Source organism: Capsaspora owczarzaki (genome assembly GCF_000151315.2).
Source record: "Capsaspora owczarzaki ATCC 30864 unplaced genomic scaffold supercont2.14, whole genome shotgun sequence".
Taxonomy (NCBI): Eukaryota; class Filasterea; order Ministeriida; family Capsasporidae; genus Capsaspora; species Capsaspora owczarzaki.
Window position 1 is genome coordinate 563,388 of NW_011887305.1, and position 22,514 is coordinate 585,901.

Genomic DNA, 22,514 nt, shown 5'->3' on the forward strand with positions numbered 1-22,514 from the left:
TTCGTCTGAATCTGAGGCAACGAAGCAACGAGCCGGTTCTCTTTTCAAACAAGCGGTCTTGTTTCTCAGACACCGAGTATTTTTCATTTGTTCCTCATCCAACCTCCACTATTGCCATTTATTATTTACTACTACAGTATCAATGCAACATGCTCACTCTCTTCTCTCTCAGCTTTTCAGACTTTTTTTTTTTCCATTTGTGTTTCAAGCATGAGTTTCGCGAATTCTGAATCGACTGCGACGACGTTGGCGGCAGTTCGCGCTGTGCTTGTCAATCCCGCGATCGCCGTGGCTGGCTCGGAGGACATTCTGCGCGACGACGACTCATCCGCAGCAACAACGGCAGCAACAGCAGGCGGCCCGCAGCAGCAGCAGCAGCAGCAGCAGGACGGAGCATTCGCTGCTGAGAGCGGCAATTCGAGAGCCATGCTGCGCGCTGCTCAAGGTCGCCTCGTTCCAGACCGAGATCAAGAGGAACACGAAGACGAAAACGACTTGTACAACCATGAGGATCCAGCGGTGGCAGCCGCTGCGCCAGCCATCGACCGGCAGCGCAGAGCCGTGGAAAACGCGTTGGCGTTGCTAAACACGTACTGCGAAGGTGAGGAAGAGCCGCGGACATGCCGTGACATCCTCAAGCCAGATAGGGGCTCGAGATGGCGAATTATACCATGACGTGTGATCGTGGAAGCGGCGGCGGCGGGGGGAGGAGAGAGAGAGATTGGTTGCACTTGCGCCAAATGTCGCTCGACTTCTGAGAACTCTCGCAGCCGCTCTGCTGCTAATCCTGAGGTTTCTCACATTGCTTGGATGGATGCCTTTTGTTATTATGATTATTTTCAACAGCATTGCTTCATGCTCAGCCGACAAGTGTTCGCCAGGCCCAGTTCGACGATCTCCTGCGCAACCATTTCCCTCTGTCACTGCTTTTGAACTACCTCAACCCGGGAAATCCAGAGTCGGTGTGGGAGCTGACTGTGCAAGTGCTTAAAAAGGTTGGACTCCATGCAAGCTTTATTTTTGCCGCCGGGGTTTGGGACTGGAAAGAGTAATTTTGGCTGACTGCAGGGTGGTTTGTTTGTTTGCTTGTTTCCTACGACGGGCAGGTTTTTGTTGGATGGGCGCCAGATGCGGAGACTGCAGCTTGGGTCAAGGTATGTTGCCCCGCCAGCTTGATTTGGCAACACCACGAGAACTGCTTTGCATTCAAGATTGCGTGTCTCTGACATTTTTCTGCGCCATTTTGTTTTTTGGCCAGCCGTTTGTCATTCAAGGTTTCCACCATCCTTACGTCGGAGTCCGCACTCTGAGTATTTTGCAGCTGTCCAGAATTGCGCGCGTTCATTCAAACTTTGTAAGACTGGAGACCGGAAATTTTGCTACACTGTAGTCTTGTTGCGCTGAGACCTGCATTTCGTTGTCGTTGTTGTTTGTTGCTGCATTCGCTGTTCAGTTGGACGACGAGCTCATCACCCTCACTATGGGGCTTCTTGCCGATCCTTTGCTGCCGGTTGCTCAGCAAGCAACTGCCATGCTGCTTGATGTAAAGTTTGGAGCCTCGCAAGCTGCCACGTTATTTTGTTTTTCACTGTAACCTCCCCATTCCCTCCCGCTTTTGCTTTTGTCAGGCACTTGGCCATGAGCAATCTGGTGGTCCTCTACTTTCTCCTCGGTTTCAACAAACCTTGCTTGCATTATTTGCCAAGTATGTGTGGTTGCGAGCTTTGTGTTGTTGGGGGGGGGGTTGCATCAAGGTTCGTGCTGCCTCGCTCTGGCTCACTTTTCTGGGTGGTGTAACGTTGTAGAGACGCTGTCGTCAAGATGCGTTGCTATGAAGCCATCATGCAAGCAGGTCTGCAATCAGAGCAAACAGCGCTCAGCCCGGCATTGCAGCCTTTCACCGACGCACTCGTTCGTGACCTGACGCAGTCGTCGGATATTCTCTTGCAAGTCAACCTAGTTGAACTAGCTGGCGAGGTACGCGACTGCTGCCTCTGGTTTGTGTTTGCACTTTTAATTGCCGTTAACGCTTCCCATCCCAAACAAACAAAAAATGCGACTTGATTCAACAGTTGTTGATCACTCCTGCCGGCAACCGACTTGCCGAGAAGCTCTACATTCACCGACACATTATTGCGCTTTTGCAAAAAAGCAGCGAAGATCCTTTCCTGTCTTTCCTTGTACCGTCGGGACTCAAGTATCTCGCCAAGGTGGCCGCAGTTCCCGTACGTGCTTCACTTGCTTGTGCTTGCTTTAGCAGCGGCTTGTTAATGGTGACGTTGGTGTTTGGTATCTTGTCGAATGTGCGCAGTCGCTGGACTTTCCCAAGTTCCTCGACGAACACCCCCAGATTTTCCCCTTGCTTTTCCAGTTCATGACCGGCACCGACATGGTCAGCAAGGTACCACCTCGTTTTTTTCTTTTGAAGCATTGGCATGACGTCCGTCCTCTCATTCTCAATGTGGGCCTTTGATGCTGGTGCTGTCGGTTGTTTCTCCACAGCAAGCTGCCATTGATACCCTGGGATGCATTGGATCGACGAGTTCCGGCTTTGAACTGATTCGTCGCGCTGATTCGACTGCCGAGGGCCGGAGCTTGCTCAAAGCAGCGTTCGGCGACCTTCTCACCCCGTCCCCGGACTTGCACAATTGCGTGATGAATGCTTTTGCTTCTGTTATTCTTGGCGGCGAGCGCGTGCTGAAAACTGGCGGTCTTTCCCACGACCAGATGCGAGCGCAATCTGCCTTGTTGAGCCGTTTGTTCAAGGCACTGCCAGGCAAGTGTATTAGTTTTGCAACATCCGCGATGTCCCTTCGGTTTCTTTTTTGTTTGTTTTTTGTGGGTTTTTTTGTTGTTGTTGCTTCTCATGCGTTTGGGTTACGTCCCCTCCCCCCTTTGTGTGTTTGCGTGTGTGTTCTGGCAAAGCAGGCGTTCCGTCTCTGTCAGCCACGAAAGCGATTTTTGATTACGCTCGTCAGCCATTCCAAGATGTTCGATTCGCCGCGTTCAACGTCCTCTACGCAATCGCTGCGCATTCTTGGGGTCAACAGGCGAGTCTGGGGTCACGTATCCGGGTGTGCATGAGTGTGTGCGGATTTCACTTTTTTGCTTCGAGCTAATCATGTCTGCTGTTTTCAACGCGTGACAGGAATTGGCAACTTGTCCTGGTCTGCTTGAGCACTTGCTCAACCGTGCCACTGAAACAAGCAAAGAAGGCTCAGAGTGGAAGTTTAACATCATCCAGCGACTCGCACGGCCGGTTGTTATTCCTGGAGACCCGTTCAGCGCAACCACCTTGTTTGGCGGCGCCGTCTACCAACGAATTCACGACTACATTGCGCAAGGGCCGTTCGCGGCTCAAGGCACAATGGCTGTATCTACTCTTGAAGCGTAATTTTTGTGTCATTTGTTGCAATGGAAGAACAACAAAAAGGATTCATTCGACATTGACATTCACGTCACACAAAGACACATTGCAACTCAACGTCACCACGACATACACACACACACATACGAGGCAGAGGTGTTACAACTGCGTTGACGACGGAGGGCCAACAAACCAGGCTCCGCCAGACGGGGCAGATTGTTGATCAGCCTGCGGACCGGCAGAGTACATGAAGGGATCGACCATTGCTGCAGCGGACGCGTTGGAAGCAGCATGAGAGGTCTCGGCTTGGTGTTGAACCGGCTGCAGCAACATGGCGGGAAGGTCGTTTCCATGACTGCGGGTGTTTGAGCCCGTGCTGTTCTGCATGGCCATGCGGCGCTGGCGCGCCTCAGCTTGTGCCGACAACTGGCGCGCAGGTGGTTGCGCTGCTGCGACAGGAGCTGGGGCAGCCAACGTGGCAGGGTTGTAGACGTCTTGCGGACTGAAAGCGGGCTGCTCGACTGGCGGTTGTGCGTGTGGCTGCAGGTGTTGCTGCTGTTGCTGCGGTTGCTGCTGGTACTGGTAGCCCGCTTCGGGTTGGTAGTGCTGCGATGAGCTGAGCGACGCATTGTGCTGAGGCTGCTGCTGCGGCTGGGCGTATTGATCATACGTGGTTGCCTGATCAAACTGTTGGGGTGGCTGGTGGAACTGATTCGTGTACTGGTCCACATGGTGTTGGGAATGCTGTTGGGAATGCTGTTGGGAATGCTGTTGTTGCGGCTGCTGCTGCTGCTGTTGCTGCTGATGCTGATGCTGGAAATCATACTGCTGCTGCTGAGGCTGAGATTCAGCAGCCGGAACATGAGATCCACCAGCACCGCGGCGATTGGTGAACATGTCGTTCGCATAGGCGTCATCGTCGAGCACGTCACGGTCGTCGTAACGAGGCTGTGCGTTTTGAGCAGGCTGCTCGTGGTAGTCGTCCCATGTTGACGCCGCAACAGCCCCGCCGTCGTGTGGCTGGAGGTGTTGGTGCACTCCTTGTGATGCCTCGAAATCGCCCGCAGGGTCAAAGTGCGGGTCATAACCTGCCACGCGAGCATCCGCTGCAGGAGCGAACGTGCTGGTGGTCTGAGGCTGGAAAGCGGGAGGTTGCCAAGACGCCTGTTGCACCTGCCCTTGATGGTCACCCTGGTGGTGGTGGTGTTGTGGCGGCGACGGCTGCTGCTGCTGCGGCTGTTGCAAGGAAATCGAGCGAGGCTGTTGCCGAGGCGAGCCGACGGGTGCGCCAGCTTCACGTGCTGCTGCTGGTGGTTGGCGGGGAGAGTGGGGCGCTGCCTGCGGCGAGTGCTGCGAAGACTGGTGGCCACCAAACGCGTCACCAGAAGGGCTGCCGTGGTGCTCAAACGTCGATCGAGGGGCATTGTACAAGTCGTGCCCAAAGTCGGCACGCTGCGAGCTGGCCATCGATGGCGCCATCGAGAAGGACGAGATCCCATAGTCTTGCATCGTTGAAGTTGTTGCCTGCGGTGGGACTGAAGTAGCACGCTGAGACCCGGGCTGCTGGCCAATGTCGTGAGCGCCGTACTCGGGAATCGGCGCGCCAACATTGTGTGAGGCGACACCAAGCGAGGCAAGTCCGCCAGCTGCCCCTGAGACGGATCGAGCTGCTGCTGGCTGCTGGTTGTAAGCGGGCGGCTGGTTGGAAGAGACGCCAGCGACTTGACGGCCAGAAGCAGCAAACTGCTGATGCTGGGGTTGATGCTGATGCTGCTGATGGTGCTGGTGGTGTTGCTGGTGGTGTTGCTGTTGCTGGTGTTGCTGTTGCTGCTGTTGCTGCTGCTGCTGCTGCTGCTGCTGTTGTTGTTGGACAAACTGGCGCTGACGAGAGTCGGCAAGGATTTGACGAAGCTTCTTGTTGGCAGTCTGGCACTCGGCCATCTTGTACTTGAGCTGGTTAAGTTGCTCGGTGCGCTGCGAGTCGGTAAACTCCAAATCGCTAATCTTGCCGAGCAAGGTGGCCTCCTGGTCGCGCATGGAGGCAGCCAGCGTATCGTAATCCGCAAAGGAACGGGCGAGCTCGGCCTCCTTGTTTCCAAGCTGGGATTGCAGATTGGTCAGGCTCTGCTGAAGCATGCCGGCATCGCTGGTCAGCGAGACAATTCTGTGCTGCAAGGACGCAGAGTCGGACTCGAGTTCCTGCACTCGCGCATCGGAAGCGGCCAGCTGGTCCTTGGCAGTGTTGTTGGCGCGAATGTACTCTTTAATCTCGGACTCGTACTCGGCCTTCTTGTCCTCAATCACCTCGGTAAGCGTGGCGACTTGGCGCTTGAGCTTTTCGTTCTCGGCGGTCGCTGGGCGGGCCACCTTTTGCTTTTCCATCTGGCCATGCAGCGCCTGGATTTCATCTTGCAGCCCGCGCAGTTTGGCTTCGCTGTCCTGGGCTCGCTGCTGGAGCGCGGCCTCCTGCTCCTTGTACCGCAAAAGCTCTGCTTCGATTTCGGCCTGTCGCTTGATTGCGTGGTGTCGCGTGGAAGATGCGACCCCAGAACGAGTGGAGGACGCCAGACCGCTCTCGCCAGCCCCGCCGTCGACGCTGGCCGTCTGTCCAGCATCATCCTCCAGGCCGTCATCGGCGTGGGACGGATGAGCGGCCAACTCGTCCATGCTGCGCTTGAGATGCTCCAGCTCTGCTTTGGCAGCATTGCAGGCCGTCTCGCTCGCCCTCAGCTCCTTTGAGAGGGCGTCGATCCGACGGTCGCGATCCTGTTCGGCCTCGCGGAGTCGTTGCTTGCTAGAAACGAGCTCGTTGCTGACAGCAACGTGAGCTGCTCCGCTCTCCTCGAGCGTGGTCTGAAGCTGGGCCACTTGGCGATCGAGCGTGTTGCGAACGCGCTCGAGGTTGAGAGCTTCGTCGGTCTTCTTGGCAAGGGCGTCCTTCAGCTGCATAATGTTTTGGTACTCGGCAGCCTGGTGCTGAAGCTGCTGCACGGCCTCCGTGTGCTTGGTGCGCATCACGTTCAGCTGGTCTTCGACCGCCGTGCGCCTTTGAACCTCGCCTTGGTAGGCACGCTGAAGGTCGCCAACGCGGCTATCGCTGGCCTGCAATGATTGCTGGAATTGCATGAGCTGGAGTTGGTCCTCGTGTTGGCGAGTCATAAAGGTCTGGACTTGCTCCTTGAGACGAGTGGCTTCGGCTGTGGCAATCTGCGACTGACGCTGTGCGTCGCCAATCTTTTGTGCTTGCAGATCCAGCTCACTGGCCAGCTGCTTGCAGCGTGAGTCGGCCTGGCTGGCGGCAGCAGTCGCTGCAGCCAACTGTCGCTCCACTTCGGCAACGCGAGCATTGGCGGCGGCGCCAGAGGGACCAGGTGTGCTGGGAGTGCTGCGGACAATCCACACAATGGCAACAATGGCGAGCCCAATGGCAGACGAGATGCCGATTTGCCAGTAAATGTTGCTGGAAAGCTCACTCCAGAAGGCGGTGGAAGCCTTGGCCGGTGGTGCTGCGGCGGCTTCGTCTTGCTGCTGCTGTTGTTGCTGCTGCTGCTGCGGGGGCGAGATTGAGGGTCGAGAGTCGGCAGCGCGATGGCGATTGCCGGGAACGTGTCGGTGGGGCGGAACTGGAGGTTCAAACGGCTCCAGATTTTGGAGACGTTCGGCTTCAGCTTGTTGCTCGCGCTCAATGCGATCGCGCTCAGCCTGCTGCTCAAACTCGAGCTTGACTGCCTGTGCGCGCTCGGCTTGTGCGACAATTTCAGCTTCAATAGCTGCCTGGCGGGCTCGCTCGGCTTCGAGGCGCGCTTGCTCGGCTTCCTGGTGAGCTCGTTCGGCTTCCTGGCGCGCTTGTTCGGCTTGCTCGGCCTCAAACAGTTTCTGGAGACGCTGCTGCTCTTCAATGGCTGCAGCGTCGGCTGCTTCTTGAGCTGCAGCAGCTTCTTGAGCTTGAATCCGCAGCTGCTCTGCTTGGTCTTGCAGCAGCTGGTCTGCGTCCATCTCGCTGTTTTCGATGCGCTCTACACTGTCAGTCGCATCGTGGTAGGTAGGCTCGACAGTCACCACAGTTGTTTCCTCAGCAGCGGACTCGGTTGCAGACGGCACAGCAGCGGTTGAGGCATCGGCCACTGCAGGAGCAGAGTCGGCTTGGGTAGAAGCCAGCGCAACTTCCATGTCATGGTGAGCGGCTTCCATCTCGCGGAGGTGGTCGGCACGCTCCAGATCAGCCAGCATCTGCTCGACGTCCTCGTCGGCGAGAGCTTGCTCGGATTGCTCGACTTCTTTGGCAACAATGGATGGCGTCTCCTCCGCAACCGACACCACGTCGGTGGGCTCTGGGGCATGGCCCACACTGGAGTCGCTGGCAGCGTCTGCGACGGCAGCAGTTTCAACCGAGACGAGCTCCTCGGCGGCGAGCTCGGGCGTTTCGAGCTCGAGCAGCTCTGGGGTCTCGAGCGCAAGCAGCTCGGGGGTTTCGATGGCTTGCTGCACGCCAGGCGTCGTCTCGGCCGAGTTTGCAAGTAAAGTGGCAGTGGCACTCTCGGCTTCAGCAGTGGGTCCGGCAGCCGAGGCCTGGCTGAGAATGTCCACCGTTTCAGTCGCAACAAGGGCAGGAGCTGTGGCTGTCGACGAAGAAGGAGCAGCCACGACGGTCGTCGTAGGAATCGCAAGCCTGGTAGCAGTGCCACTCAGTTGCTCAAACAGCTGTTCGGCGGGATGGACAATCTCTTCCAGGAAAATGGCGAGCGCCGGAGGGTGCTTGAACGTGTTGGTGTCGAGCAGATTCGCGCAACGCGCCACCAGTGACTTGACGAGCTGTGCAGCACGCTGCCCGAACGCCGCACCCCCGCGCTTCAAGCTGCTGTTGGCGATCGACTTGATCTTGCCAAGCTCGCGCTGCAACGTGTCAAACTGGTTTCGCTCCGTCAAGGACGCCCCGGCGAACGGGTCTGTCGACGGCGCTTGTTGCTCATCAGGTGGATTGCTCGCGGCCGCACCTTCTTCAACAGGAGCAACATAGTACGGCGCAAACCCGGTGACAAGAAACGTGGCGTCAGAGAACACCGAGCTCTCCAGGACATACTCGGGGCTAAAGCGGCCACGAACGCCGTTCTTTTCTGCTCCAATTGCGTTTACACAAAATGCATGTGTTGAGATTCAGGTGGGATTGACCGTGAATTTCGTGTCACAAAAAACAGAACCAGAGTGAGTTGCTGCGTTTCACTTCGAACCAGTGTCAACACCCCGCCGTGTGAGAGCGACTGAGCACCACACCAACAGAACAACCAGCATAACAACGTTCAGCAAAAAAACACAAAACTTGCCTCCGATCCAGACTTCCAGCTCCTCGCTCTTGGCAAAGACGGTCATCGTGTCCCCCGGATCAAAGCGCAGCAGCGGACCCCAGGACGCGAGTGCTTCGGCGGGGTCTTCCGCGACGCTGCTGGGACTGCCATCCTGCTGCTGTTGTTCTTGTTGTCGTGGTGCGTTCTGCTTGTTGGCCATCTGGGACGCGTGCTGCAACTGTGGTCGCGGAGCTCGCCGCGCAAAGACTCGCGAGATCGCTTCTATTGAAACAACCAAACGAAGTGAGTGAGTGCACCATCAGACGTGCTCCGATCGACGCCTTGGACAGCGGAATCGGGAATGAGCAACGCAAAGCACAGACATGCAAAATGAGGAGGAGCCGGAGCTGGAGCTTGGGTGGGGGAGGAGAAGTCGAGCTGGAGTGGTCTTCTTACTTGTGCACGTCTCGTCGGCGCAGGCAAAGGTCGGCATCGACGTCAGACCCGATGGACTGTCTGCTGCGTTGGGCTGCGCAGAGACGAGCATCGAGGCAGCGAGCGCGATCGCAGCAGCCAGGGCAACCGCGAGCAACCGCAGCGATGATGAGCTGGCAGCAGCAGCCGTTGTCGTTCTGCGTCGCCCAGCAGCAGCAGCGTCGTCTCGCCGGCGCTGCTGAAGTGTCGCCATGGTTTTGTTGTTTGTGTTCAACGCAACGTCGCAGCCGTCTTTCGCAAGCAGGATCTTCTTGGACGGGAATGAAAAAAAAAAAAAAAGGCGCCAAAAACAATCTGGCTGAAGGAGAACTGCAATGCACTTGCTTTTGTACTTACAACCACACAGTAGTGTACTTAGTATGCTTGGAGCGTAAACGGGCAAACATCAGAAACGTAAGACAAACGAAAATTATCGGATTGTATTTTGTTTTTTTCTATTCAAATTTGGTGTCTATGTGCTGGGTGTCTGTGTTTAATCCTCCTCCTCGGCGGCAAGAGCTGCCTTAGCGGCCTCCGCAGCCTCGGTAATCAAGTCCTTGGGCACGAGCTCGTGTCGTCCGTTGGAGTGTGCGCCAACCCAGCTCATCTCGAGCTCGAATTGCTTGTCCTTGACCTCGTCGTGGATGCTGTGAATGATCTTGGCAATCGCGAAAACAGCCTCGCGGCAGGTCATTTCGCTCATGTTCAGCTTTTCTATCTCAGTCTTGGCGGCCTGCTTGCCCTTTCCGGTCGCACAACCGTGGTAGCCCTGAGCAGATTGGATGGAATTGGATGCGTGCAGTGTGAAGTTTGGCGAATTCAAGAAAAGTGAGCAAGCAAACAGTCATCCCACACACACACAACAGTGCAAGAACATCCATCTTACCCAGCAAACGCCAGAAGGCTCAATCATGTGCAAGTGAGCGCCGTCGCTGTCGTACGATCCAACAAGCGCTGTGCAGCCGAACGGGCGAACGGCACCGTACAGCGTGTAGACTTGGACAAAGCCAGCAAGTCGTTGACTCAACACTTGCGAAGGAATGGGGCTGTTGTAGAATGAGCGGTAGTTGGCAGACTCCTCGCGAGCGCGGTTGACCACTTGGCGCGCATCGGCAACGAGGCCAGCGATTGCCTGGTATGAGAATGAGGTGTCAAGGGAACTTGGAGGTGAGCAATGGCGGCTTTGCTGAGGCTCTTGCAAAAAGCAAAGAAGTGGCCCAGCAACGAGGCAGTCCGGACAGGCGAATCAATCAGCTTACCACGCCGACGTGACGATCCACAGTAAAGATGCGACGATTGGACGAAGGCTCGTACAGCTTGGACAGAATGAGCTTTTCAACACCAAAGACGACGCCATCCTTGACACGGAGGGCAATGGCAGTGCTACAGAGGGCAACAATCAAAAAAAAAAAGTCGGCATGAGCAGCAATCCGACCCAGTGACAAAATCGCAAAGCACTTTGCAAAATCACACATACCCGCTGTTCTCGACTGCCTTGGCAGCGTACTCGACTTGGAAGACGCGGCCGTCAGGGCTGAACGTCGTAGCTGACAAATCGTACTGTGCAACCAACAACAACAAGAGTCATTCCATTGGGACTTGTGAGCGCCAACCAGACAATATTCGAATCCACAAGCTGTATGTGCACGCGTCGTCAGGGACAAACTGGAGAGCTGGGACGGACCCCGCGGAAGTGGATGGAGCAACAGAGCCAGGAGCCAGTTTGCTTGTGAGATCCAACAGCGCAGTCCGCCAAAGCCACCCCCTTTCAACGCCGAGACGCAATGACAAGCGAAAGCTGTCGAAGGCGCAAAACTGGACAACGTTGACTCTCTGGCGAACGACAAGCGGCGAAACTCAATGCTTGCGTTTTTGGCTGCGATTGCATTGAGTTTCCAGAATGCGAGATCTGGAAAAAAAAAAAAAAAAAAAAAAAGAGCGGCTCGTTTGACGTGGTGCTGTGATGCTCGCTGTGATGGCTGCGGCAGTGGGCTGCGTTCAGGATGGACAAAGGATGGCTGCAAAACAGGGGGCCTGTCGAAGCCGGTCGGAAACGAGCGCGGGAGGCAGAGAGATGGAGAACAATAGGACGCCTTTTTTTTCTTTCTTTTTTCTTTTTTTTTTTTTTTTTTTTTGGGAAGAGTTGTAATGGTAAATGTATGGGCAATCGTGGTTGAGCGCCGCCCTTACGCCAGTGCCAATGCTCGACATGACGGAAGAAATTAAAACTGGAGTGAAATGGAGTGAAAGGTGAAATGAATGTCAAGGTAGAAGACGACCGTGCCGTTGGGTCGTGATAATGGCAGGTCGAAGTCACAATTGGAGGAGGAAGGGGAAATTGCTCGAGATGCCGCGAGATGCCGAGTCCACAAGATGGGCCTGTCTTTCGAAGGCTGATTTGTCCATGCAAAACTTGGCTGAACGCTGGAAGAAACTTTCAATTGGGTGGAAAATTGTCTACGGTTTGCATCCAAGCACTTCAACGATTGGCGTTAGACATAGCCAACATAAAGCGATTCAAACTGCACATCTCGAGAAGACTTGCTGGCTCGAACTTGAACCTGCCAACCGGCGCGCATTTGTCGGATGACAGGATGATTGGCTGGCAGGATTGTCACAAGCTCGAGGCTCGAATTGACAAAAGTCGGTTTTGCTGAAAATTCGTATTGAACAGCGCCTTGCTCATTTCGGATAATCAAATCAAAGCCGCTGCTGCCGTTGCTGTCGAAACGGTTTCCCATGTCACGAAACACTTGAATTGCTTTCACACGAACCGAACCTCCATCAATCCTTTGAGGTAGTGTGACTTTCAGAATACGCTCGGGGGAATCATAAAAATGCGATCGCTTGGTGTGCTGCACGCCTTGCCAGTAGTGCGCTTCGTCCATAATGAGCTCGGCAATCTCGGCTGGCAGTGCTGGTAGAGATGTGGGTTGATCCTCCAGCGCCAGTCCACTGCTCAGCAAGTGAAACACGTTCTGAAGGTCTTCAGCAGTTGCCAATCGTGGACGCGAGGAGAATACAAGAGGGTTGATCTGCGTGTCGATCCTGCGCACGAACAAGCAAAGTGAATGAGCACTCAGCGGGGCAACTCCTTTGGTTGGAGCACAAATCGTTCGGACAAACAACGAACAAAAGTCTATTCAGAGTTCGGTTGACTTGACGCGCTTCACCAATCGCTTGAAGACCAGCCTTGCCAATGAAATTGAATCGTATACTATCGCTTAAAGAGTGAGCAAGGTATGTCTGAGCCTCGCCCAACGACCGAGACCAGCAAGCAAAGCGCACAGCAACTTACTCGAGCCACCACAGCTGTTTGTTCACCATGAGTGCCCCAGCGATTGCCTGCGCTCCAATGTCACCAATCTGATTGTCACCAAGACTGTCCATCCCTCCATCAGTGAGCACTCTGTGTCATCTGTGAATCATTCACACACATGCATCAGTCAAAGTGAGATGTCTTACTGGAGAGAACTCAGCGTCGTGTTCACTTTGAGTGCCTCGGCAATCGCCTGCGCTCCAGCATCGCCAATTTGATTCTTATTCAGACTGTCCATCCCACCCTCCGTCGGTGAGCACTCCTAGTACATTTGACTTGACCCACTCACAAGCACCAGTAGATGCGAAATGACATACTTGAGCCAATCCAGCGTCTTGTTCACTTTGAGAGCTTCAGCGATTGCGTGCGCTCCAGCATCGCCAAGCCGATTCTCTTCCAGACTGTCCATCTCCTCCATGAATGAGCACTCGTCTGAATCACCCACTCTCATGCGCCGACAAGAGTGAGATGCCTCACTCAAGAGAAGTCAGCGTCGTGTTCACTTTGAGTGCCTCAGCAACGGCCTGCAATCCAGCATCGCCAATCTGATTCTGGTACAGACTGTTCATCTCCTCCGTCAGTGAGCCACTCTTATCGCTCTGTGCTGCATCACCCGCTCACGTGCATCAGTCAAAAGAAGCTGCCTTACTCGAGCTCCTTCAGCGTCGTGTTCACTTTGAATGCTTCAGCAATCGCTCGCGCTCCAGCATCGTCAATCTGCTTTTTGTGCAGACTGTCCCTCCATTTCGTCAGTAGCACCTCGGCTTTTATCTTACACGAGCTTTTCACTCGCATTGTTGACTTGGTCGTACAGCTCTCGCTGTCTTTCAGTCATGCTCTCGCTGTCTTTCAGTCATGCTCTGATACGAATGCATTGGAAGCACTCAGAACAACGAAACAAAAAAAAGGTTGTAACTTGGAAGTGACTCGACGTCAGTGTCTTCTCTCCAGATTTTGTGCTCGACATTCACATCGCTGGTGAGCAAAAGTAGCTGGGAACATGAATCAGATTCTCGTGAGCCAGAAGTTGAAGATGTCAAAACAATAGGGAGGATATTGTAGATTTATCAGATTCAGTGACACCGTCTCTCCTCCCTTCGACCCTCAGTGCACAAAGTCATTTTACTTTTCTTTTTGCTTGGTTGCTCAGACAGAGGAGGTCAGTCCTTTCCAACGCAAAACTCAATCATGTCCGACATTGTCGTCTACTACTCTGAAGTCTCTGGCAACCAGCAGGTGAGTCTCCCGCCGCCGCCGCCACTCCCATCGGCAGCACTCCGTGTACTCTGTGCTTTTGGGGGTTCCTTCTTGCATCCTGTTGCGCGGATGGCCCAGTGTTTCAACGTCAGATTGTGCACAGATTGAAATTTTTTCCTTTTTTTTCTTTTTTTCTTTTTTTTTTCAGTTTGAGAGGTTGTTGCCCCGCCGCGTTGCGACTCAACCACCCGCGCCTTTGTCCCGATGCTCTTCTCCTTGCTTTCTCTTCCTTCAACGCTGCTCGCTGTCAAAACGCAACCCCAAAACGGCGAAACGATGACGCGTCAAACAGAAATAAAAAAAATGCGATGTCAAATTTTTTGTATTTTTCGTGACTTTTTTTTTTTTTTTTTTTGTTTGGTTTCTTTATTCCAACGTTGATCGCTTTGATGACGGCGGTTTTTTTTTCCCCCTCCATTTGACTGTCGCTGCGTGAATGCGAGTTTGTGTTTCTGTCTTTTGCGTGTGGCGTTCATTTTGTGCACGACAAAAGAACAAAAAGAACGACTTTTTGCAAAAAAAAAAAAAAAAAAAATCTTGTTGAATGAACATTAAAAAAATTCGCTGGTTTTTTTTTTTTTTTTTTTTTTTTTTTTTTTTGTAAAGATCGCTTTTCGGCCAGATTTGGAATTGAAAATGTTTGTTTCGTTTGCGTTGATTTTTTTTTTTTTTTCAACTTTGCGTTTCAAAAAGTCAGACTTTGTTTAAGTTGTAATTTTGTGATCAACATTTGCTGATACCAAAAAAATATGAACTGATGGATTGCTGTTTGAATGAATGAATGAATGAATGAATCAGGTCAAGAAGAACACCCAGTCGCTCTTCTTCATGTTCGACGGCAAGAAGATTGCCTACAAGAAGGTCGACGTCTCGATCGACGACGCTGGCAAGAACTACATGCAGTCCAAGAGCCACAAGCGCGACCTTCCCCAGGTCTTTGTCAACGGCGAGTTCAAGGGCGTACGTATTCGTTTTGGTTGTTGTGAAGGGTTTGATCGGCGAGGATTCGAGTCGCTGACGCTCGTGTGTTTGGCTTTTGCTTTGTTTGTTTGTTTTTTTCCACTTCAGGTTTACGACGACGTCGTCGAGGCTAACGAGTCTGGCGAGCTTGAGAAGTTCCTGTCGTAAAGCACCTTCCCTTCTGTTTCTTTTTCTTTTTTTTTTTGCGATTGTGCTGTTCGATTGTAAATCCTTGCCGCTTGAATTTATGATCAATGAAGGAAGCAATTTCGCAATCAACAACGAACGGAACATTGGCCATGCTTCACTTCCGACACCGAGCTTCAACCAAACGCACGACATGCTCTGGAACATTCGGCATTCCCACGTAGCCTGGAAAATAGTTGACATCAATCACGACATTCTCGCCCGTATCAGAGTCAATCACAACATCGATTCCAAACAGGGAGAGTTGCTATTTTCGAGGCGACGGTGTGAGACTGGTGAGTTTTTGGGGCGGGAAATAGTTGGCAAAAGTCAACCAGAGGAATCTTACCAGACAGTCGCCCACTTCTTGCGCAAGACGCTGTAAGGTATTGACAGAGATTGAGCGCGCAGTTGTTGTTGCTGTTGTTGTTGCTGCTGCTGCGGCCGCTTGGTGCAGAGGCGATGTTGACGTTGCTTTCGAAATGGTACTGCTATCGAAGCGAACGAGTCCAGTCTCAGTGTCTGAGGTGTTCAAATTCCCAGCAGAGACATGAGCACAAGCAGATCACACCATGCACCAACCCCTCCTTGACGACCACGCTCAGCCAAACCTTTGTCAGACAAGTCGCGAATCGACTTGCGCTGCACGTCGTGAACGGCAGATCCAATCACAAAGATCTTGTGCAAAACACCACCGTGGTTGACAAACTGCTGCGCTACAATCGTGCTGCCAACGGGTGCTTCGGCTACAAACTCTGCGAGGCCGGCTACGGTCGACGCGATGGCCATTTGATGCGCATCGGTTGTGAGACCGACGAATTTGCAAACTGTGCAAGCAGCCCATCAAATCAATCAGTCACAACGCTCCCCTTATGCATAGAACCACACCTTGCCATCCATCAAAGAACACAACCCAAAAACCATACCAACAGGCAACTTGACATGCGAACTCGCCAATTGCACTCGCAGCGCATCAACGTTGTCAGCCTTCGGTGTACCAGCAGTTTTGATTGTTGCAGAATTCGGAATGGTCCACTGGCATGTCCCAGGATGATGATTCTCGATTGCTTCACTGAGCCTTGCAAAGTAGCGCTCGCGATGGAGCAGCGAATCAGCGGCTTCAATCGGATCGATCACTGGAATAGCCGGGCATCCAGGCGCAGCCAGCATCTGCTCAAATACCAATGCCAATTCCCCAAAGCATAAGCCATGCATGCTTTTTCAATGTCCATTGATTCATAGAATTCAGAGCCGCTAAGAAATGGCTGCGTCATCACTGTAAAACACTCTGCGTACTTGCTGCAGCCACTCGCGCATCTCGACTGCCGATGGATCCGGGCCATACGCCCTGTGGAGTATGCAATCGAGAGACTGGAACTCTTCCACCGTGGTCGTCTTTGCATCGAGCTTGACTTGGCTGATTTTGTGCGCTGCGAACGCATCCAAGACTGCTGGCCAGTCAAACTTGCGCTGCTTGGCCTCTGACAACCACCACCCGATCTTGATCATGACAATCAAAACAAAGGGAGTGATACCACGTTGGTAGTGCTTGGGATTTCTGAGACTGTTCGAGCTCCTATTCCAATTCGCTCAGATTTCAGGACTGAGCCTTCTTATTCAATTGCATACACCATCCCCCTCTTCTCCTGTGACTTCCAGCTCCCTTAATGCCACTGACACTCAATGGTAGAGTGTTTCCAGTCCCTCACTCTTTTTGTTTTTGCTGAGCAGAGCCATTCAACAAGCAAGCAATGGCGCTGATCTCGGCCAAGGACCGAACCAAAGAGTTCCTGTCTGCCGTCGCGACTGCCCAGCGCACCTCCGCCGCGGCCTCCGCATTGCCCGGCAGCAGCAGCAGCAGCAGCAGCACCTCCAGCAGTAGTAGCATGGCGGGCGGCGGCAGGCTCGGCAGTCGCGACGACCCCGGCGTTCCCCTCCTCACTTCGCCTGGCTCGTCGTCGTCCTCGTCCTCGTCCTCGTCCATGCCGCGCACTCAGTTTGCGCTCATCGCCAAGCAGATCGCAATGGACATTAACAGCACGTTCGGCAAACTCGAGCGCTTGTCTGCTTGTAAGCCGCGCTCTGCTCGCCGCTGCCGTCGTGGCGCTTTGCTTGGCTCGCTTGTACTCTCTTACTCTGAGTATACTCAGACGAGCCTACTATTTGCCAACCTTCACTCTGATGAAGAACACAAACCCCGTGATTGATGACGTTGATCAGTCGAAACAATTCTGATACTTACTGAGCTTGATGTCTTTGTTTGTGTGTGTTCTCTCAGTGGCAAAGAAAAAGTCGCTGTTCGATGACCGACCTGTCGAGATCCAGGAGCTGACGTACATTATCAAGCAGAGCATTGGCCAGCTGAACGAGCAGATCGCGCAATTGCAGCGCAGTCAGAGCGGATCCAAGCGACGCGAGCAGGAAAAGAAGCACTCGGACAACGTTGTCGTCTCGCTGCAATCAAAGCTCGCAAACATGTCCAAAGAGTTCAAGTCGGTGCTTGAAGTCCGAACGCAAGTAAGCAACAACAGGAGCGGGAGGGAGAGGAGTTTTTACCTGCACGTTACAGCACGTAGAGTTGCGCTGACATTGCCACAACAGAATTTGAAAGATCAGCAAGAGCGACGAGAGCACTACTCCACGGGCCCTGCGTTGGCAGGCAGTTTGGACGCACCCAGCAGTAGTGGCGGCGCAGGTGAGCCCATCCTTTTTGTGAGCTCTCGACCCCTTGGTTGTTCGCTCGATTCACTGAACGTTTTCGGGTGTTGTTTTTCTTGGTAGGCTCCATTGCTCTGGATCTGACCGGCTCGAATTACCAACAAATGCAACAAATGCAACTGGTTGACAAGCAGGTGAGCATTCCTGTGTGGGCATACAATCCGCATCCCCTTGTTCATATCTCACTTTTCCAACTGGTTGCACAGGATGCTTATATCCGATCGCGCGAGGACGCTGTAACAACGATCGAGTCGACAATTGTGGAGCTTGGTGGCATTTTCCAACAGCTCGGCACGTTGATTCACGAACAAGGCCAAATGGTTGAAAGGTGAGCAGCAGCAACGCAGTTTTGTCGAGCGTTTTTCAAGCAGAAACTGCTTTTTTGCTGATTTCTGGGTCCTTTTTTTGCGCTGCTCCTTCACCACAGAATCGATGCAAACATTGAAGAAACCGAAGTCAATATTAATCTCGCGCACAGCGAAATCGCCAAGTACTTTGAGAACATTTCCAGCAACCGCTGGCTCATGATCAAGATTTTTGCCGTTTTGATAGTATTCTTTATTGTTTTCGTCGTGTTCTTTGCTTAACGAAGAATAGGTGAAGACGTGCTTGATGATTGTCTTTGTTTTGGTTCCTTGTTGCTTATTCTTTTTGTTGTTCCAATTGATAATTAATCGTTCGTTCGTTCGTTCGTTTGGAAATTACAACGAGAACTTGATGATAAAGTACAGCTCAGCACCCAATGCAACGAACGCAGCCAGCATGCCGCACAAGACCATCATGGCCGTGTTGCCTGGAAAGACCTGCTCAGACACCTTGTAGCCTGCAGCAAACACGGCAACACCGGACAGAATCGTTCCGAAAATTAGGGAAAAGATTTGCTCGACCTTCTTGAGCTCGAGCGGGTTGATGTTTGGCTCCTCGGCGTGGGCGGTGAGGCCTCTTGTCATTCGCGCATAGTTTTTTTCTTCGACTAGGACTTTCAGCTTGGCCAATCGTGCGACGAGTTCGGGGCTCTTGGAATAGGAAGCAGGAACGTCAAAGTAATTTTCAGTGAATGTTTCTCCCCCTCCCCCCCAAAAGGAGCACAACAACAACAACAACAATAGCAACCTCGATTTTCAACATGTTCTCCTCACTCGAACAATTTCAGGCATGGCTGGGGGAACGATCTGCGAGCCATGCAACACCTTGTGCAATGTCAACGCCGGCTGGTCTTGCTTGAGCTGTTGCCATAATCTAACAAGTCCACAACACAACGCACACAACGCACACGATGAGAGTGCATGACCTTTTTTTTTCAACCACTAGTTCAAGCACCACCCCATCCCCTCCTCTATCTCAACTTTGGCATCATATGCAGCTGAATGCAGCAGGATACGTTTCCCCCCTTCAAAATTGCCGGTTTTCCCCCCTTCGAATACACACTCACCGCTTGACCAGTGCAAATTCAATGAGCAACGCAGGTCTTTGCAATGGCGTTGCTTCATCAACCGCCTCTTTACTACTTGTACTCGTCGCAGTTGTACTGGTTGTACTGGTTGCAGTGGTACTTGTCGTGGTGGCTTTGGCCTTCGCTTCGTCCCATGCTGACTGTGCCGCCTGCAGCTCGGCGCGCAGATCACTCGTCGTCGTCGTCGTTGTCGTCGCCGTCGCTTGTTTGTGCTTCTGCTGAAGTTGCTGTCCCTTCTTCACTTGCGTTGCGAGATAGTCGCGCACGAGCTGCTGCAGCGATTCCGTCGCTTCGACCTGCGGCATATGAAGCTCAATGCAATGTAATAGAAAAGACGACTGAGCTTCAAGTCTGAGATTTCTCCCCTTTTGAAGTTTAAATGTACAAGTACCGTTGACTCGACTAGCAATCTGAGTACACTCGCTGCATCTTTAGAAGGACTAAAATCTGCTGTCATCCTCGTAATCTTAGAATTCTGAGGCCTTTTTCCTCTCCTTCCCGTCTCACCGCCGTTCCCTCTCTTCCCCCACCCCCACCCCACCCCTTCCTTTAGAATATAGATCTACAAAGTACCAGTGCTGTACCTTGACTGCCATTCTGATCAAAGACTCGCTCTCAGCATCAGCACTTTTCATACAGTAGAACACTTGTCCTGAATCCCAAACTCCTTCCCTTCTCGCTTTCTCTTGCTTCCCACTGACTTTGTTTTTTCTCCTTCTTTCTTTTTATTCTGTACTCATTTCTTCTTCTTCTTGCTTTTTTTTGTCGTTCATGTTGCGTCGCGTTGCTTCGACATTGCCTTCGTCTCTGTTCCGCCGCTCGTCTCCTTCTTCCTCGTCGTCGTCGCTTCGCCGCGCTGCCCTCGCCATCGCTCCCGGTGCTCCTTCTGCTTCTCCTTCTGCTTCTGCTCCATCTGCTTCTGCTTCGTCCAGCCACCGCTTGACCACCCTGCTCGCAGTCACCGCCGCCGTCTGCCTCTTCAGCACCTGCGCCGTCTCAACCGCTTTCGCCGCGTCCCATCCGCCCACGTCCGACTCCATCATGTCTGCCAACCGCAAGCTGATTGACGAGTTTGTCGCGTCCAACACGGTCGCCATCTTCAGCAAGTCGTACTGCCCTTACTGCAAGCGCGTCAAGGCCCTGTTTGACAGCATTGGCGTCAAGTACACGGCCATTGAGCTCGACACCCACCCCGATGGCAGCGGCATCCAGTCAGAGCTCATCAATGTGACTGGTCAGCGCACCGTCCCGAACGTCTTTGTCCGAGGCACTCACATTGGCGGCTCCGACGACACGCACGCTGCTCAAAAGTCAGGCCGTCTCCAGAAGCTGCTCGATGCCTGAGCATAATTCTGAGAAGCTCGGGGAAAAGGGGGTGTGTCTGAGAGAGAGGTCTGAGCGAGAGACAGAAGAGTTGGCTCCGTCTCGCCATCCCCGTTCATCCTTCATCTTGGAGCAAATACATCCATCCTGTTCCCTGCAAATAAAACGAGCTACACTCTCGCGCAAATGGATTTCCTTGTTTATTGAGGTGAGGGGATTGTTACTTGCTTTTTGTGAGCAGCTGTTGGATGCAGCCGGTACAAGACATTGTCGAGCTTTTTGGCGCTCGCTTGGTTTACCGCCTGCGGGGCGAGCGAGAACGAGACCGCGAGCGATCACGGCGCCCAGAGTAGCTGCAGCAAAAGGTTGTTGACGCAGGCTGGTGAGAAACGGCGCACGAAAAGGCATCATTACAAACTCCCAGTCCCTTTACCTCCTGCGCGGAGAGCGGGAACGAGAACGCGAGCGATCACGGCTACGGCCATAGCTTGAAGACGAAAATCAAGTACGGTGACGGCAAAAACCAACCGGAAAGAGAAACAAGCAGTTTGGGGTTAGAAAACGAGGCAATCAACAAACAACCGAGGGAAAGTTCGGGGAGAAAAAAAAAATAAAACGAATGATGGAAGGGGCTGGAAAATACCGGCGTTGCATGCTACACGCAGGTGAGGACATGGACCACGCTTGGTGGCCAACTCCAAGACGCTCGCTCGCGACTGTATGAAAACGCGCTTACCGCACCGCGAAGGCATACAACAACCAAAAAAATCACGCACCACTCAAAATTCCCCCTCCCCCAAGTTCCCCCGACACTGATCTGCACAAGCAAATTGAGAGGATTGAATCGAAAAGAGCAAAGAAGAACTTACCTTCGATCGTCACGATCCAAGTCGTGGTATGAGCGGCGACGACGATCGTCGCGATCATCGTAACGGTCGCGGTCTCGGCCACGATCCGAGCGATCCCGGTCGCGGTCGCGGTCGTCGTCACGGCCAAACGGGCGCGGCGGTCCACGCAATGCAGTCGGGAACCCCTCTTGCTATTTGATAGGAAACGAAGCCAAAAAAACAAAACTCAACAGTTAAAAACCCTCACTCACACAAAAGAAATCAGAAAAGGTCCCTGCACTCACCTTGTACTTGGCCAGCATATCGCGAATCAACGCGTAGCCAACATGCACTTTGCCTTGGATGTGAGCATCAACACGCTCTTGGGCATCACCGACAATCAGCAAGGCACCGCAGATTTGGCAGACCTCGAGGCTGTTGTCGCGACCGTCTTCGTCCGGACGCTCCAGCTTGGTCTTGTCGTTGGTGAGACGCTCAATGTCACGCATGATGGCGGACGCTTCGTCGACCTGGCCCTGGGCGCCGAGGTCTTGCGCGCGCGAGGTCAACTCGGCGATCTGCTCGTTCACGCGAGCGATGCGCTGCGCACGGTCCTGCTGCCGCTGCGCCTCCGAGCCCGGTCCGACGTGCATGCGCTCCGTGTTGGCACGAATGACGCGCTCCACACTGCGCACGGTCTCTTCGAGGAAGTTGTTGTGCGCCAGTTCAAAGCCGAGTTCGCCCTTGCGGCTGCTTGTCTGGTAGGCCTCCCGCAGCTTGTCATCGTGGACCTTGGCGCACTTGCCCAGATCCATCTTTGTGTTTGGGAAGAGGTCGTGCGGGCACAATCCGCACAAGTAGTGCTTGCAGACCTGTTCAAGCAGAACATAGTGAGTGCATGAGTGAGTGAGTGAGCCCGTTCGTACCGCCCGTTCGCTTTTCGGGTTGGTCAAAGTTCACTGTCGTCGTTTCGCCAAGTTGCAATGCCACGCGAGGGCTGAAGCAGTCGGGAGGGGGAAACGGGGCGTCGTCGTTCTCGTTTCGCTTTGCTTTTTGTATGGACGTTGCATTGACGAACTTACATCGTCGTCCGGCCACTCGCGTTCACGCTTGCGCTCGTGCGGCAGTGCGTTGCGATTGACGCCCATCAGCTCATCGAGGAGCGCTCGGTTGGCTGTGTGGAGTGAGAGGGCGGGGAGAGAGAGAGAGAGAGTGCAGAGGGTAGTGCAATGGAAAACCCAGTCAAAGTCAAACAGTCAGTCAACCAAACTCAGAATCGTGATTGTTTTTGTTATTGTGATGCATTTACCAGACATGATTTGTGTGAGAATTGAAAAGTGAGCTTGTT

The 22,514-nt window shown here is 53.3% G+C and overlaps 10 protein-coding genes across 10 annotated transcripts; 4 read left to right on the forward strand and 6 right to left on the reverse strand.

The window, feature by feature from the left end:
• The first annotated feature begins 169 nt into the window (after positions 1 to 169).
• Positions 170 to 3,446, forward strand: CAOG_07635 (hypothetical protein). The gene is made up of 12 exons (XM_004343459.2): positions 170 to 601; positions 847 to 995; positions 1,107 to 1,154; positions 1,259 to 1,354; positions 1,454 to 1,543; positions 1,629 to 1,705; positions 1,806 to 1,977; positions 2,073 to 2,225; positions 2,312 to 2,401; positions 2,503 to 2,776; positions 2,929 to 3,050; positions 3,149 to 3,446. The coding sequence occupies exons 1-12, from the start codon at positions 211 to 213 to the stop codon at positions 3,392 to 3,394; spliced, it is 1,908 nt and encodes a 635-aa protein (XP_004343509.2). The 5' UTR covers positions 170 to 210; the 3' UTR covers positions 3,395 to 3,446.
• Positions 3,420 to 9,443, reverse strand: CAOG_07636 (hypothetical protein). The gene is made up of 3 exons (XM_004343460.2): positions 9,106 to 9,443; positions 8,689 to 8,931; positions 3,420 to 8,481 (listed from the first exon to the last, which is right to left on the reverse strand). Exons 1-3 carry the CDS (start codon positions 9,335 to 9,337, stop codon positions 3,527 to 3,529), a joined length of 5,430 nt encoding a protein of 1,809 aa, XP_004343510.2. The 5' UTR covers positions 9,338 to 9,443; the 3' UTR covers positions 3,420 to 3,526.
• Positions 9,444 to 9,497: 54 nt separating this feature from the next.
• Positions 9,498 to 11,362, reverse strand: CAOG_07637 (proteasome subunit alpha type-3). Its single transcript, XM_004343461.2, has 5 exons — positions 11,314 to 11,362; positions 10,601 to 10,683; positions 10,383 to 10,506; positions 10,010 to 10,255; positions 9,498 to 9,892 (listed from the first exon to the last, which is right to left on the reverse strand). Exons 1-5 carry the CDS (start codon positions 11,332 to 11,334, stop codon positions 9,617 to 9,619), a joined length of 750 nt encoding a protein of 249 aa, XP_004343511.1. The 5' UTR covers positions 11,335 to 11,362; the 3' UTR covers positions 9,498 to 9,616.
• A 253-nt stretch (positions 11,363 to 11,615) lies between these two features.
• CAOG_07638 (hypothetical protein) lies at positions 11,616 to 13,277 on the reverse strand (the record flags this gene model as incomplete). Its single annotated transcript, XM_004343462.2, has 8 exons — positions 11,616 to 12,171; positions 12,257 to 12,340; positions 12,422 to 12,505; positions 12,589 to 12,672; positions 12,760 to 12,843; positions 12,920 to 13,003; positions 13,092 to 13,175; positions 13,219 to 13,277. The coding sequence occupies 8 exons, from the start codon at positions 13,275 to 13,277 to the stop codon at positions 11,616 to 11,618; spliced, it is 1,119 nt and encodes a 372-aa protein (XP_004343512.2).
• A 314-nt stretch (positions 13,278 to 13,591) lies between these two features.
• CAOG_07639 (hypothetical protein) lies at positions 13,592 to 14,946 on the forward strand. The gene is made up of 3 exons (XM_004343463.2): positions 13,592 to 13,678; positions 14,498 to 14,659; positions 14,768 to 14,946. The coding sequence occupies exons 1-3, from the start codon at positions 13,631 to 13,633 to the stop codon at positions 14,825 to 14,827; spliced, it is 270 nt and encodes an 89-aa protein (XP_004343513.1). The 5' UTR covers positions 13,592 to 13,630; the 3' UTR covers positions 14,828 to 14,946.
• Positions 14,835 to 16,439, reverse strand: CAOG_07640 (hypothetical protein). The gene is made up of 5 exons (XM_004343464.2): positions 16,142 to 16,439; positions 15,772 to 16,015; positions 15,457 to 15,672; positions 15,195 to 15,367; positions 14,835 to 15,113 (listed from the first exon to the last, which is right to left on the reverse strand). Exons 1-5 carry the CDS (start codon positions 16,352 to 16,354, stop codon positions 14,964 to 14,966), a joined length of 996 nt encoding a protein of 331 aa, XP_004343514.1. The 5' UTR covers positions 16,355 to 16,439; the 3' UTR covers positions 14,835 to 14,963.
• A 128-nt stretch (positions 16,440 to 16,567) lies between these two features.
• CAOG_07641 (syntaxin 5A) lies at positions 16,568 to 18,243 on the forward strand. Its single transcript, XM_004343465.2, has 6 exons — positions 16,568 to 16,915; positions 17,124 to 17,362; positions 17,447 to 17,540; positions 17,627 to 17,697; positions 17,770 to 17,891; positions 17,991 to 18,243. The coding sequence occupies exons 1-6, from the start codon at positions 16,597 to 16,599 to the stop codon at positions 18,148 to 18,150; spliced, it is 1,005 nt and encodes a 334-aa protein (XP_004343515.1). The 5' UTR covers positions 16,568 to 16,596; the 3' UTR covers positions 18,151 to 18,243.
• CAOG_07642 (hypothetical protein) lies at positions 18,103 to 19,343 on the reverse strand. Its single transcript, XM_004343466.2, has 3 exons — positions 18,996 to 19,343; positions 18,703 to 18,802; positions 18,103 to 18,579 (listed from the first exon to the last, which is right to left on the reverse strand). The coding sequence occupies exons 1-3, from the start codon at positions 19,319 to 19,321 to the stop codon at positions 18,265 to 18,267; spliced, it is 741 nt and encodes a 246-aa protein (XP_004343516.1). The 5' UTR covers positions 19,322 to 19,343; the 3' UTR covers positions 18,103 to 18,264.
• A 424-nt stretch (positions 19,344 to 19,767) lies between these two features.
• CAOG_07643 (glutaredoxin-C3) lies at positions 19,768 to 20,530 on the forward strand. Its single transcript, XM_004343467.2, has one exon. It carries the CDS (start codon positions 19,788 to 19,790, stop codon positions 20,358 to 20,360), a length of 573 nt encoding a protein of 190 aa, XP_004343517.1. The 5' UTR covers positions 19,768 to 19,787; the 3' UTR covers positions 20,361 to 20,530.
• CAOG_07644 (hypothetical protein) lies at positions 20,516 to 22,492 on the reverse strand. Its single transcript, XM_004343468.2, has 6 exons — positions 22,476 to 22,492; positions 22,249 to 22,340; positions 21,472 to 22,038; positions 21,209 to 21,378; positions 20,773 to 20,826; positions 20,516 to 20,692 (listed from the first exon to the last, which is right to left on the reverse strand). The coding sequence occupies exons 1-6, from the start codon at positions 22,480 to 22,482 to the stop codon at positions 20,635 to 20,637; spliced, it is 948 nt and encodes a 315-aa protein (XP_004343518.2). The 5' UTR covers positions 22,483 to 22,492; the 3' UTR covers positions 20,516 to 20,634.
• Positions 22,493 to 22,514: the final 22 nt, after the last annotated feature.

Excerpts from the sequence above, each read along its gene's own strand:
- CAOG_07635 (XM_004343459.2), top strand. The coding sequence starts at position 211 with ATGAGTTTCGCGAATTCTGAATCGACTGCGACGACGTTGGCGGCAGTT. Across the intron at positions 1,544-1,628 it reads CAACTGCCATGCTGCTTGAT|GCACTTGGCCATGAGCAATC; the intron begins GTAAAGTTTGGA and ends TGCTTTTGTCAG. Across the intron at positions 2,777-2,928 it reads TTTGTTCAAGGCACTGCCAG|GCGTTCCGTCTCTGTCAGCC; the intron begins GCAAGTGTATTA and ends CTGGCAAAGCAG.
- CAOG_07636 (XM_004343460.2), bottom strand. The coding sequence starts at position 9,337 with ATGGCGACACTTCAGCAGCGCCGGCGAGACGACGCTGCTGCTGCTGGG. Across the intron at positions 8,932-9,105 it reads CGCCGACGAGACGTGCACAA|AAGCGATCTCGCGAGTCTTT; the intron begins GTAAGAAGACCA and ends TTGTTTCAATAG. Across the intron at positions 8,482-8,688 it reads GCTGGAAGTCTGGATCGGAG|AAAAGAACGGCGTTCGTGGC; the intron begins GCAAGTTTTGTG and ends CAATTGGAGCAG.
- CAOG_07637 (XM_004343461.2), bottom strand. The coding sequence starts at position 11,334 with ATGTCGAGCATTGGCACTGGC. Across the intron at positions 10,507-10,600 it reads AAGGCAGTCGAGAACAGCGG|CACTGCCATTGCCCTCCGTG; the intron begins GTATGTGTGATT and ends TGCCCTCTGTAG. Across the intron at positions 9,893-10,009 it reads AGCCTTCTGGCGTTTGCTGG|GGCTACCACGGTTGTGCGAC; the intron begins GTAAGATGGATG and ends CAATCTGCTCAG.
- CAOG_07639 (XM_004343463.2), top strand. The coding sequence starts at position 13,631 with ATGTCCGACATTGTCGTCTACTACTCTGAAGTCTCTGGCAACCAGCAG. Across the intron at positions 13,679-14,497 it reads AAGTCTCTGGCAACCAGCAG|GTCAAGAAGAACACCCAGTC; the intron begins GTGAGTCTCCCG and ends TGAATGAATCAG. Across the intron at positions 14,660-14,767 it reads TCAACGGCGAGTTCAAGGGC|GTTTACGACGACGTCGTCGA; the intron begins GTACGTATTCGT and ends TTTCCACTTCAG.
- CAOG_07640 (XM_004343464.2), bottom strand. The coding sequence starts at position 16,354 with ATGATCAAGATCGGGTGGTGGTTGTCAGAGGCCAAGCAGCGCAAGTTT. Across the intron at positions 16,016-16,141 it reads TGCGCGAGTGGCTGCAGCAA|ATGCTGGCTGCGCCTGGATG; the intron begins GTACGCAGAGTG and ends GTATTTGAGCAG. Across the intron at positions 15,114-15,194 it reads AAGAAGTGGGCGACTGTCTG|CAACTCTCCCTGTTTGGAAT; the intron begins GTAAGATTCCTC and ends CCTCGAAAATAG.
- CAOG_07641 (XM_004343465.2), top strand. The coding sequence starts at position 16,597 with ATGGCGCTGATCTCGGCCAAGGACCGAACCAAAGAGTTCCTGTCTGCC. Across the intron at positions 16,916-17,123 it reads ACTCGAGCGCTTGTCTGCTT|TGGCAAAGAAAAAGTCGCTG; the intron begins GTAAGCCGCGCT and ends GTGTTCTCTCAG. Across the intron at positions 17,698-17,769 it reads TGCAACTGGTTGACAAGCAG|GATGCTTATATCCGATCGCG; the intron begins GTGAGCATTCCT and ends CTGGTTGCACAG.
- CAOG_07642 (XM_004343466.2), bottom strand. The coding sequence starts at position 19,321 with ATGCCGCAGGTCGAAGCGACGGAATCGCTGCAGCAGCTCGTGCGCGAC. Across the intron at positions 18,803-18,995 it reads GAATTTGCACTGGTCAAGCG|ATTATGGCAACAGCTCAAGC; the intron begins GTGAGTGTGTAT and ends TGGACTTGTTAG. Across the intron at positions 18,580-18,702 it reads CCATGCCTGAAATTGTTCGA|AGCCCCGAACTCGTCGCACG; the intron begins GTGAGGAGAACA and ends TCCTATTCCAAG.
- CAOG_07643 (XM_004343467.2), top strand. The coding sequence starts at position 19,788 with ATGTTGCGTCGCGTTGCTTCGACATTGCCTTCGTCTCTGTTCCGCCGC.
- CAOG_07644 (XM_004343468.2), bottom strand. Across the intron at positions 20,827-21,208 it reads TTGGATCGTGACGATCGAAG|CTATGGCCGTAGCCGTGATC; the intron begins GTAAGTTCTTCT and ends TTCGTCTTCAAG. Across the intron at positions 20,693-20,772 it reads TCCCGCTCTCCGCGCAGGAG|CTACTCTGGGCGCCGTGATC; the intron begins GTAAAGGGACTG and ends CTTTTGCTGCAG.